This window comes from Dendropsophus ebraccatus, chromosome 13, assembly GCF_027789765.1.
Source record: "Dendropsophus ebraccatus isolate aDenEbr1 chromosome 13, aDenEbr1.pat, whole genome shotgun sequence".
Lineage (NCBI taxonomy): Eukaryota > Metazoa > Chordata > Amphibia > Anura > Hylidae > Dendropsophus > Dendropsophus ebraccatus.
In genome coordinates this window covers 67675308-67688886 of record NC_091466.1, presented here as the reverse complement: position 1 = coordinate 67688886, position 13579 = coordinate 67675308, and the positions used below count along the sequence as shown (strand labels likewise).

General features: G+C 43.2%; 1 protein-coding gene across 9 annotated transcripts in view; it reads left to right on the top strand.

Moving 5' to 3' along the window:
• Positions 1–13579, top strand: part of BEGAIN (brain enriched guanylate kinase associated) — a 597092-nt gene that overhangs the window by 525792 nt on the left and 57721 nt on the right. For 8 of the 9 annotated variants that reach the window (XM_069949877.1, XM_069949883.1, XM_069949876.1 and 5 more), the window contains one exon: positions 6300–6389. The exons of the other annotated variant lie outside the window; for it this stretch is intronic. In XM_069949877.1, the coding sequence (XP_069805978.1) occupies positions 6300–6389 (90 nt within the window). The remainder of the gene's footprint in view (positions 1–6299; positions 6390–13579) is intronic. 9 annotated transcript variants of the gene reach the window in all.

Sequence of the window (13579 nt, the reverse complement as noted above, 5' to 3'; positions counted from 1 at the left end):
GAACGATTTGTGAACTTTTTGCGAACGAGCAACGATAAAAATAGGTCCAGGTCTTATAAAGCGATCAACAATTTCTCGTTCTGTCGTTAATCGTTAACTGCATTTCAACCGAACAATTATCGTTTAGATTCGAATGATTTAACAATAATCTGAACGATAATAGTCCGGTGGAATAGGGCCCTTAGTCCCATCTTCAGTTCCCAACCATGTACACTACCTGAAGCAGTAAGGAGCAACCAGAAAGTACTTAAAGGCTGTGTAGTCATGAATATCTATAGGTGGAGATCCTTCTTAAGATTCTGTACATTGCCTCATCTTTGCCTCACTGTCAGCCGCGCTGTGAAATGCGTTACTCTGTTATTCTTCACACAATTCCCTATGTTCCTTCTGTAGTTAGCATTCTTATTCCCCAAGACTCCCATCTCTTAGATTTGAACCGTGTAAGCAATCCATCGGCACCTGTGCCTCGAAGAAGTCAGGAACATCACCTGACATCGCTGTACTTCAGCCAGGAGCGATCCACAGCCTGACGCATTCATCAATGTGTCTGTCACTAACAAGAACTGCTCCGTGTGACTGCAGCCTATGGGGATAATGAGGCTTCATACAGAACAGTAGAGACGTGAATGCACTGTATTGTGCTCTGTGATTCTGATTACACATCTGGAACATTAAAGCCACTTGTCTACATCATTTCTGTATATTCCCCTAATTTCTGTTTGTTTTTAACAATCTCTATGGAGCAGGAACCGAGGAGTCTTCTACTTAAAGGGCATAGCCATCCATCCAAAGAGGAATCTTTGTGTTGATGCTTTATGGGTTAAGAGGAGCATACATTATCACAACAGTCAAAGCAGTCATAGTAGAGATATATTGAAGCTCATGGGTGTTGTCAAAAATTACTTAGACATTGTTGCTCCTCCAGAACCTGCATAGTAGCCATCCACAGATCACTGCAGTATTGCATTACTACACACAGCCTGTAGACAATTATGGCGCTTAGAAGAAAGCAGCCATTACTATCCAGTTCTAGACTACCCCTTTAAATATACATAACTTAAAGTAATGGGGTAGGGAACTTTAATGGGACACGTCACTTCTTTCTGCTGATAGTGGAATACGCCAGCCCATAGAATGGTGTCTATGAAGCTGGCGGAAAGGTGCGCGCGGATATACTGTGGAATTCCGCAGAGTTTATCCGTGAGAATTCCTCAGTATGAACCCACCCTTACACCAGTTTGATAAATCTTCCCCAATGTGTGATACTTAATTTTTCCTGTGGTGGTGCTGCGGGGAAACTAAACGTTCCCCCACAGATTACAGCTGATCGCTGGGGGTCTCATCAGGTTTGACTCTTGTGACAAAATGGAATTCTTGAACATATTTGTAACACAACTTTTTTGCATTGGAGGTGGCACAGTATGATACACCATAAGTAGATGTTTATGGTATCCATAAATTTTTCTGGAGCTTGTTCTTTGCTTTTACAATAGAGAGTAGGGTAACCCTTTCTGTGAGCCAATTGCATCCTAAACAGGGGGGCGACTGGGAGCTACCATGTATATAACAGGATACATGTCAAAAAGCGCGGACTAGCTTTTAGGGTACATGTTAATTCTTTGGGCGGACGGCAGAATCCATATCATTGAGTCTATGGGATCGGCCGAACTTGCAGAGTCCATAGAGTAAGTGGCCCATCTCTCTGCTGGAGTGGTCAAAGGTGTTAGTGCGAATAGACCTTAGTAGGACATTTTGTATGACAAAGTCGGACCAGACATCTAACCCCTACATTTAATACCAAGAAGAGCATCTTGCTGTGTATTTTAAGGATACATTAGCATTCCTGTAGACATAAGAGATGAAAATGAACCTCACACCCACTCATGTCTCGTAATACTTACTGGGTACTGTCTCTTCTTTGCCAGTTAATGAGCAAACAACCATATATGACTGCAAATGTGTGAATTTTGTTTGGACGCAGGGCTGAAGTATGACTCAGGGCTCAGCTCAGGGACAAATAGTATTTACTTATTGCAAGACTTATTATAACAATTGTGGGGAAAAATGGTTATGAAACCGAACCTTATTAGGTCTAACAGTCTGCACTTATTAATTTTTTAAAGGGCTTATCCAGGCTTAGAAAATCATGGTAGCTTTCTTCTAGAAACAGCTCCACTATTGTCTTCAGGCTAGATGGGGTTTTGCAATACAGTTCTATTGAAGTCAATAGAGCTGAATTGTAATACCACACACAGTGTAGTTGTGTTTTTTGGCAATCCTGGTTAACTAATTTAATGTACCTTTTATAGTGGGTTGCTTTTGTTTTTATAGACTAAAAGTGAGATGACCTTAGGTTCTTACTGCATACAACCTATACATTGAACTTAATGCTAATATAGTATGCAGCAAATTCACAAGCTCCCCCTAGTGGTGGTTTGAGACAGATTTTTTTTTTCAACTTCCCAATGGAACAGGAAGGAAATAATGATTAAAAAAAAAAAAAAGGGTCCTGCAGAAACATATTAAATTTTTCATTCTAAATTTCATTGTAAATTTTGTTTAAACATCCCTTCAAGGGATGGAATATACAAGATAGGTAAATAGGTTTCTGTGGGAGATATAGATAAGTGATGGTCGAACCTCTTCAAATCTGTACTCACTTCAGTTGTCACTTTCCTTCCCCCACTTTCTTTTGCAGAACTTACATAGTACCTTACTCAGCAGGGGGCGACACTGAGCGCAGTGTCCAGACATAATTGGGTGGTCTTATATAGCACCAAAATAAATGTCTATCGGCAATAACTAGCATTTTCCTAGTTGGCTCATTATAAGACATTTCCCGGAGTCAGGCACTCGTGTTTACCTCCTAAACTTAATCTACTGCTGTGTAAATGTGTGTGGCTTACGAGACGCGGTTCAGTCATTATGTATCATTATATCAGCATGTGCCTATGTTGTGTCTATGGACCGGCTTCTTTCTTTGTGGCTTTGTTTGTGGCAGATGCTTTGTATATCAATGTTTACAAAATAAGACAAGTAACTATGTAACAAGTCTGAGATGTCCTCGCTTGTCTTCATGGGCATCTGTGGGGCAGCGCTTACCACTGCAAAGCTGGCGGATCGTGTGTGTTAACCTACACAATGTGTTCTGAAGAGAAAGCAATGTTTAGTAATGACTGATACAATGTTGCAATATGTGATGAATTTGTTTGCAAATGTTACCGATTACAATAGAGCAGCAGGAAATGATGTCTCCCGGAGTTTCGGATAAGAAGTAGCCGCGTGACAACAGTCTTTGGCAGCCATTTTGGTTCATGTGGTCACCCAACACTCTGCCTGTAGTGTTCCACAACCTGTGCTCCTCCCAGTTGGTGCAAAATGACAGTTCCCAGCATGCCCTGACAGTACTCATTTGTCAGAGCATGCTGGGAGTTGTAGTTTGGCAACAGGTTAGAGAACGCTGCTGTAATGAGTGACCATATGCTTAGTAGTCCATCAGGGATGTACTAGACAGAGAAAACCAGAACTTAGTGATAGACTGTAATATTAGTAGACATTGCCACTTTTACAGGATTATTGACTACAGCTCCATTTACTCTCTATACAGCTCTCATTGGAAGTCCAATAGAGAGTGAATGGAGTAGAGAATGAGCATGCATGCTGACGTTCCATCCTGTAACCTCAGCGACACCATGAAGCTGTTGGGTATTGCATGCGGCATGGTTTAACCCGCAGGAAATTATTGGTACTTACACCTGCCCCCTCTCACCTCAGAAGGTATAATAGGTGATAACTTATATTCTTAGGATAGCCCCTATACAGTTAAATCAATGAATGCGGGAAAGTGTAGTTTAGTCAAGTTTATGTTTTAACAGAAGTCAATACAGATGGCAGAACATAATACAGAAAATATACTTACCCATCCCCGTGCCCCTACAGTGCTGCATCACCGGCTCCCTGACAACCGCCAGAACTCATTTCCCCAAGGCTTCCTGGTACGTCACTACTCTGGTAAAAGTATCCAAGACAGCTGATTGCCTGGTCAGCCAGTCAGTGACTGCAATGGTGTCCCGCCCTAGTCACTGACTGGCTGAGCAGGCAAACCATCACCCAGGTTGTGATGTTGCAGGGGTCTGGGATCGGTGATGCGGCGCTGTGGGGGCACAAGGACAGGTAAGTTTACTTTATTTATGTTCCCCCATCCCCCCACCCCCTGCCTGCACTGGATTTTATTTTTTTCTTTAAGTCTAACATATTGTGACCATGATCATTAAGACCATTGATTTCTATACAGAAAGGTGAAAAAGAAAAAAATCTAAGCATAGTCTAGTAGTAATGCTCCATTGAATGATAACCCTATAGTCCGATGGTCCAGTATATGCCAACTATGGAGGCAAAAGTGCCATGCTGGATTGTAGTAGTTGCCCTCAGGCCGTGCTGCCCAATATTATAAATGGCACATGATAGTTGTGGCCCTGTTAGCTCCATTCACTTCAATGGAGCTAAATTGCAAAACCACAACCAAACTGGAGACTTGAATTGTGCTCTTTCTGGACATCCCCTTTAATTTACATCTGGGGATAATAAAGACTGGTCTAGAGATAAGCAAGACTAGACTGTCTAGTTTAAGATATATATATATATATATATATATATATATATATATATATATATATATATAAATATTTGGGAATGTTGAGTTACGTGAGGGGGGTCTCTGTTCAGGAGTGTCTCTAGCTCTGGAGGACCTGTCCTGTCCTGCATTACATAAACTTTCCATTGATTTCTATGGACGCTGTGTCATGCTTCATTTTACCTGAAGTGTTTTTGATCTTATTTCTAAAAGGATACACCAACTGCACAAACTGGAAGCTGCTAGGCTAGAGTAACACTTTGAGTTAAACATAGGTGAATATAACAAAGCAAAGTCTTTCCTAGAGGCTCCTGGACTGTGTAGCAGCTCCCACCCACCTACCATGTGCCAATTATTACACTGGTGTCTTCTTATGTAGCAGAGGAACCATAGTGCCCCTATAGACATCGGAACCCAGGTTCATCTACACCCTTTAGTTTTTACTAACTGCCTGTGAGGATCCAGCCCCCCTAAAATGGGTTGTATCACTTTAAAAAAACAAAAAAACTTTTGACATGTCCTAGAGACATGTTGAAACTTTTGACAGTTGGCGTTGGGATGTTTAGAAATCCACCAATTGTTTAACAGATCCAGGAGAGGTGCTTGGCTAAGCTCTTCACTTTTCCTCTTACTGCCTTTATCTCTACTGCTGCAGGAGACAGAGATTGCAGCGCGTTGGAGAGTGAAGCGCTTAAGGTTATAGGAGGAAGTGAGTGCTGACCTATCAGGTCAGAGTTTTCTTCCTACTTGTTGCCCGATCGCTGCCTGTGCTATTACACTCAGACAGAGAGCAGGAGGGGCTGCCTGGGCGATCCTTAGATTGTCCGAACGGCCCATTGGCACAGTTGTGATTGGCTCCCTTTTAACATGTTGAAAGACCATGATCAGCCGACTTGCATGATGGTACCATTATAGTCTTTCAACATGTGCCGATAATTGTTTGGTGGAATAGAGCCTTTAGCCAAGCACACCTCTAAGTGCTTACATACGACTGGTGGGGTCTGAACATCCCAACCCCATTCCTCTAGGTCAGGGATGGGGAGCCTTCGGCCCTCCAACTGTTGCAAAACTACAATCCCCACCATGCATGGACAGCCAAAGCTAAAGCTTCGGCTGTCCAGGCATGATGGCAATGGTAGTTTTGCAACAGCTGGAGTGCCGAAGGTTCCCTATCCCTGCTCTAGGGCATGTTAAAAACGTTTTTAAGTGCAGTTCAACCAAAGTGGAGGCTTCACCTAGCATCCATAGAAAAGCTTAGAAACAACCCCTGTGAGTGCTGTAATGGTGTCCATATAGATTTCTAAGCTGACAGGAATATATTTCATTATATATGGACCACATCATCTTAGGATTACAGCCTCACACCAGTTCCTATAGCTGCGTTTGCCTCCATTGTCATGATTATTGATGCAGGCAATAACTTTTTTGCTTCCGTTAGTGTTCCCCCCAATCTGTGGCTTTTCCGCTGTTGCAAAACTATAGCTTTCAGCTGTCAGGGCATGCTGGGAGTTGTAGTTTTGCAGGTTGAGGGGAACACTGCTTTATGTGCAGGTAATGGACCCAACCTTTGCATCACATTGTTATGTCATTTTCACGCTAGATCCTGGTGATGGTGTTTGATACTGTATGAGCCATATCTAGCCATGGTTTATCCTTTATGCTGCAGGGTACGAAATTCCTGGGTACCCTCCTGTCTGTGGCAACCTAAAATTCTAGAAGACAGTCACGCAAAATCTTCTTCTAACCTCTGGGACAGGTAACTACATGTAATTTTATATTGGTGATATTTTTTTTGGGACCATGGGGGGAAAAAAAATTGGATGTTTTTCTTTTTTACTGTTTAATGACGCTGATGTTTTGTACTGAGGGCAGCACCTGTTTTACAGACTTGTCCTTGTACTCTCTTGTTGCGAGCCATGTTAAAAAAGAAATTAAGTCCAAACTTGTTTTTTTTTTTTTTAACATTTTGAGTGGCAACTATTATGGGGTGAAGTGGGTTCATGCTTAACTGACATCCTGAGTGCAGGCAACTTGATGCAAAGCCTAGTGCTCAGGGTGCCAATCCTAAGACAGGGAGGAGAGAGTGGAGGCCACATGACTACATGGTGCTACGACTATGCCTTGTTCCCATTAAAGATTAAAGTGTTTTATTAAGAAAATGCCACCAAGACTAAAGGACCCTGGTAAGATGGGCTAAACATAATGAAGGACGTGACCAGCTCCCTTTAATGGGGCCCTAATGGTGGTCAGCTTAAATTTCTATATAACTGTTGTTAAAGCGACTCTGTACCCACAATCTGCCCCCCCCCCCCCAAAAAAAAAAAACCACTTGTACCTTCAGATAGCTGCTTTTAATCCAAGATCTGTCCTGCAGTCCGTTCGGCAGGTGATGCAGTTATTGTCCTAATGAACAACTTTTAAACTTGCAGCCCTGTGCCCAACAGCCGGAGCTTAGAATATCTGTGCCCTAACTTTGCACCACCCCTCCGTCCCTCCTCCCCACCCTCTCCATCATTAGGAATGCCACTGGAACATTTTCTCCAGTCTGAACATTGCACAGGTCCTTAACAATCCAGCCCATGTGCCGGGCTGCCACAGGTGGGGAATAGGAGACAAACTGCCTGGAGCATTCCTAATGATGAAGAGGGTGGGGAGGAGGGACAGAGAGGTGGTGCCAGCCTAATGCATAGACATTTTAAGCCGCGGCTATTGGGCACAGGGCTGCCAGTTTAAAAGTTGTTTTTAAGGATAATAACTGCATCACCTGCCGAACAGACCCCAGGACAGATCTTGGATTAATAGCAGCTATCTGAAGGTACAAGTGGTTTGGGGGGGTCAGATTGTGGGTACAGAGTCGCTTTAAATAGTGGTGGTACCAGGTTACTGCAGCACAGCACCATCACTGCATAATGTACAATGCTACTGGTGGGAGTTTTCTCCCTGTGATGGGGCAAATGTCATCTGTCTCATAGGGGTTTTCACCTTCCCCTGGATCAACACTGTAGGGTTTCCCTAGGTTAAACCAGATGGACTTCTGTCTTCTTTCAACCTTATTAACTATGTTACTATGTTACAGCTCTTCAGGACCACTAAACGTGGGGGTTCCAGGTTTTGGCACCATGTTGATCAGCAATTGATGATTTCAGATTGGATACTAATGGAAAGTCATGATAGGGATCGTCATAGATATCTATAAAATCTATGATGCTTTAAAGCAAATGTACCAATTCGCATGAATGCATTTTTTTTAAAAATGCCACCCAGGTTCCTGGGATCAGCGCTGGATTATTCATGTGCACTTCGGGCTGCGCTATGCACTGGACGCAGGCCCAGCACCACCAGTGTAACAATATCCCCTCAGTGACGTGGCCAGGCTTGATTTTAATGGAGGGGTGGGAAGGGGATATTGTTACACTGAGGGCACTGGGCCTGTCCCCAGTGCATTGCATGGGCCAAAGTGCACATGAAGAAATCAACACCAATCGCAGGAACCAAACAGCAGTTTGAAAAATGGACCGCGCCACCAGGATCTCCATGTCGGTACCGACATGAAGTATAAAAAAAAAAAAAATCATATGCAAATTGGTACATTTGATTTGAGTTCAGGTCATTAGTCTCAGAATTGGGCTGGCACACACGGCTGTAGAGCTGGTTTAACACATAGGGCGACATTTATCATATGGCACAGCGGGCCAACGTGCAAATAAATCTATTTGCCAACACTTGTTTTGCGAATAATTTATTTGCAAATGGGGGGAGCAACCTCTGAATGAGCCACTATTAAAATTTTTTCAGTGGAAAAATGTTAAAAGAAACCTACCTGAGTTCTGATCTGGTGTAGGCTTCACTGTGTGTGCACATTGGTGCACACGGGATCTATGTAGAGGCATTTCACCTCTACATAAATCCTTTGCACATTGTCACTGTGAGGACATTTTTAAGCCCAGCACTAAAACCTTAAAAAAATTCCCCATAGTATTTTGGTCAGTGTTTTTAGCCAAAACCAGGAGTTGGTCCAAAACACTGAAAAAATGCAGATCCTTTCATTAGGCTGGGTTCACACTGCATTTTTGCAATCCGTTTTTTCATTCGTTTTTTGCAAAAAACGGATGCATTTGTGTGCATCCATTTTGTTCCGTTTTTCCATTGACTTCCATTGTAAAAAAAACGGATCAAAACGGTAGCTAACACTACTTTTGTGTCTGTTAAAAAAAACGGATCCGTTTTGATGCATTTTTTTTACAAAGGAAGTCAATGGAAAAACGGATCAAAACAGATGCACACAAATGCATCAGTTTTTTTCATCTGGATGAAAACGGATTGCAAAAACGCAGTGTGAACCCAGCCTTATAGTTTTTCTCTGCCACTTCCTCACCTGGTCTCCTTTAAAATTAATGATCAAAATAATACCCTAATCTGAAATCAGCTTAAAGGAGAACTCCAACGGAAAGAAAAATACAGTGTGGGTAGGCGGTTGTGGGAACATAATAAAGAATCTATACCTACCCATACAACCCCCCCCCCCCCCACTGGCCTCCCGAAGCTCCTGCAATGTCATGACCTGGCTCAGAAATGCCCAATGAGACAGTCAGAGACTGGGGCAGGACACCACTGCAGTCACTGACTGGCTGAACGGGCACTACCCACTAGGTTATGATGACACCAGAACATGGGAGAAACTAGAGACCAGAAGGTGAGAGCGAGGTGGTGCTGTGAAGGCATGGGGACAGGTAAGTAAAGATTCTTTATTATGTTCCCGCACCCCCCTACCCGCACTGTATTTTTAGTTTTTGCTGGGGTTCTCCTGTGTCCTTACCAAGAGCCCTTTGGTTGCTCCATTTGGGAGGTTCTATACAATCCAAATAAGACAATAGAGATTTGGAAAGATGGGTTAGTAATACTATGTTGTTTTATTATACCCTTCAAATTTCTTGGCCCGTACACAGAGTTGAGGTTTATAATTTACTATCTTAGTGTTTTTTCAACCTCCAAAATGCTACAGTTGGCATATCCCATAGAATAACTTGTTGATTTGCTGAATAATCTTATGTCTTTGTCTATTCTTTCCTTTGTACTTTTTGTTTGATAGGCTTACTGTTTTGCCTCCTGTAAACTCCATCTCTTGTAGAACACAAACAAGATTTAATTGGTCCCGTTGGTGAATGGGCCACTACTGGTTGGGGATATGTGTGTTATGATGTGTCTCTCGATGCGCCGTGAAACCGGATCAGTCAGTGTTTGCTGTCACAATTAAATTGATTGCAAGAGGGAGTTTCATTTCTGCTGTGTAAAAGATATACAACATGAAATCCCAGGTATTGGCTCTGGATTAAGAGAGTGATGTGTGTGAAAGTTTAAAGCTCCTTTTTTTTCTTCTGTGAACCATTGTGCTTACTCTGGGGAGCATTATTCATTCATCATGGGCCAACTCTTATGCTTTACATTTCCAGTAGGGGCGCTGCAGGCTGTGAACAATGTAACAACTCTTCTAGCCTTTGCAAATCAAGGCAGGGGATATGTTGTTGTTTTTGTTTTTTTAACTCATTGCTTGACACACAAAGAACTATCTTTTTAGTAAACTATCAGTATGAGACCATACATACAGCAGCCAGACAGCAATCCACTCTATAGTGATGAGGGAAAAGAACGACAAAACAGCTGCTGACAAATGGGTGTTCTGGCTTGGCACATAGTCCCTTATCATGTTTTAAGGCTCTTAAAAGGTCAAGATTTGATTTTAAGGGACGCTACCCTCCAGGACTGTAAAGCAAGTTCCTTCTTTTCCTTCTGCGGAGGAGCTACTTTGCTTACTTTTTTCCTATGGAGCATTGCAGGAGTCTATAAACCAATTTGGCAGTCCCCGAAGCAAACTACCCCCCCTGGCCGGGGGGGGTTGACATGTCAATTCTTTTGGTGGAATGGGGAATCTGCCCGGGCATAGAATTGTGTACAGGAGAGATGGGAGTACAGGAGAGATGACTGTCAGCCGAATTATCGTTCACCCAACAGTCACTGATGGTGTATAAGGACCTTCATTCTTGGTTCCGAAGATTGAAGCCACAATGCTTTTTAGAAATTGATTACATACGCCCCACTGGTCTATGGTTACAGAGCAGTAATCACGTTGAGGAGCAAATGGAGCCCATTGTCATAATTTAAAACCCACAAGGTCTTTAGCGCCAACTAATGGGTCTGCTTTCCAATAAGGAATGTAGTTCAATGTTTTACTTTTCTCATGTTGGTCCTAAAGGGGTTATCCAGTGCTACAAAAACATGGCCACTTTCTTCCAGAGACAGCCCTACTCTCGTCTCCAGTTTGGGTGGGGTTTTGCTGCTCAGATCCATTGAAATGAATGGAGCTTAATTGCAACCCGCACCTGAGCTGGAGACAAGAGTTGTGTTGCCTCTGAAAGAAAGTGGCCATGTTTATGTAGCACTGGATAACCCCTTTAATGCCCTTAGCTAGTGTTGAGTGGAGAGTCCGAACTGTTCGGCTTCAGCAATGTTCTCTGAACCAGAACACTTTGCATTTGACTCCCTGCAGGTGCAGAGATTGGATGCAGCCCTAGGGAGTTCTGGAAAACATGGATACAGCCATAGGCCCGAACAGTTGGCCCATAACTGCATTTATAAGATGCGCAATGATATGGTTTTAATTCCACCAGTTGTTTTTTCTCATCTTGCCTCTTGAGTCGCTGGCTAGACATTGTCTTGATAGCAGAGGGATCTGATATAGACTGGTTGCTACAGAAGATAACTTCCCATTAGAGATGAGCAAACCTCGAGCAAGTTCACGTTCGTCTGAACCCGAACTCTTTGCATTTGATTACCAGTGGCTAAAGAAGTTGGATGCAGCCCTAAGGAATTCAGGAAAACCTTGATACGGCTTATGGCCTATGGCTATATCTATGCAACAAAGTATACCGCTACTGTAGAACTCACAAAGCATTCTAGCCACGGCTGCAGCAGTAGCTTTATAAAGGGGGAAAAGATTTTTTATTAAGCCACACGAGGACGGGAGCTAGTCATCTTGGTGTGGCGCCCTGCCCAGATAACTAGTTGCCGCCCCCCTCCTGACTTTGCGCAGTGTAATAAAACATCTTTTTCCCCTTCATAAAGCCATTGCTGCAGCTGGTATGCTCTGCTAGCTGCTCAGTAGATATATACTGTGCTGCTGGGAACCATAGCACAATCGTGCAGATAGGTTCCCTTTAAAGCTACTCCAGTTCTGCTATGTGCTTTATAAAGGGGTTGTGTAAAGTTTCTGATGGGGGAGGGTCCAGCCCCAGAATTTGCTGTCATCAAGAGAGCCTCTCACTACTTTAATGCTGTCCGAACCACAAGTCTGGGTGGTACCTTTCACTAGGGACACTGTTCTCTTGATCAGTGGGGGTCCTAGGATTTGGAACCCCACCAACCAGATACCTATTCCTTATTCAGTGGATAGGAGATTATGTTTGATCTTGGAATAACCCTGTTAAAGTGAAACAAAAACAAAAAATCCAGGGCCAGCAGGGGGGCCAGGTAACATCAATACTTACCCATCACCGTGTCCCTGATGTGCTGCATCACCGCTCTTGGACCCCTGGTGGCCTCCTGTTCTTGTAAAATCACTACTGCCTCAAGCATGCCCACTCAGCCAGTCAGCGACTGGGGCAGGACAATGCTGTAGGCACTCACTGGCTGAACGGGCCCTTCCAGCCAAGTCATAGCGACACCAGAACTTAAGAAAAACTGGAGCCTGGCGGTGGTCAGTAAATTTGTGATGTGGTGCTACAAGGGCACAGGGACTGGTAAGTATTTATTCTTTAATTTGTTCCTGCACCCCCTGACTGCACTGTATTTATCGTTTTGGCTGGACTTCTCTGTTGGATTGTCCCACCAGAGTAGTAGAGGGTTCTTCATTAGGCCTTGTTTTCAAGTAATTATTGGTGCCTTACTGTAACAGATCGCAAGGAGACAACCACACTTGGAGCTGACTTTGTAGACATTATCTATGGCTATATCCACTGCTAATCAAATGCAGAGAGTTCAGGTTCTGACCAACGTAAACATGCTCAAGGTTCGCTCTCTTCTCCCTACCAACTACAATCTTTATAGCATTCTCAAGTCAATAAAGGGGCAAGAAGACATAGTAATATGGGGATTCTCCTTGCCTTACTGCCATATTAATCTGATACCTATAAAGGTGTATTGAGGTGCAGAATCGCTTTAATAATTGAATGCTGAGAGAATAACAAAAAGGAGGGAAATTAGCATAGACATTTCTTGTCCTGAGATGTGAATAGAGAATACACAGCCTGAGTGAAAAGAACTGACCTGAAAATAAAGTAAATAAATTATAGTTAAGTTGCTGAAGTGCTTGGCTGACAGAGGACGGCTGCACAGAAGGATTATTAAATAAAATAAAAAATTTATCTTATTGAATATTCTATACGGGCATCAGGGAGAGCTTATGTGCTCTGTGCCTGCCATCACCAAACAAAGTAGGCTCATAGCAATCTATAAATACCTAGTCTGGGCATAGTAAAACCACTCCATCTATGCTAGTGCTATGTTCTGGATCATAAGTCCGCGCTGGTGAGTATGCTCACCAGCAGCGCTGTTCAAATCCAGCGCGCGTTCACGTCAGCTGCCCCTGTGACTCTCCTTCTGTCTTCTGTTATTGCAAGCCGGAAATCTCGCTTTACGATGCATTCTCTATGGGAGAGTGTGACTTCTGGCTTTTAATCGACAGTAGACCGAAGAGGGGTCACAGGAACGGGTGACATGAACATGTGCCGAATTTGAATGGTGCTGCAGGACCTGATCACCCCTGGAGAGTATACACACATATCTTCCTCCTTGTCTTACCTGCTGTTAGTTCCCCTTTAAACGTTATATCACAAAATGCGTAGGTGCACAGGTCTTCCTTAGAGAGCTGTTAATTTTTCTTAGATTAAATAA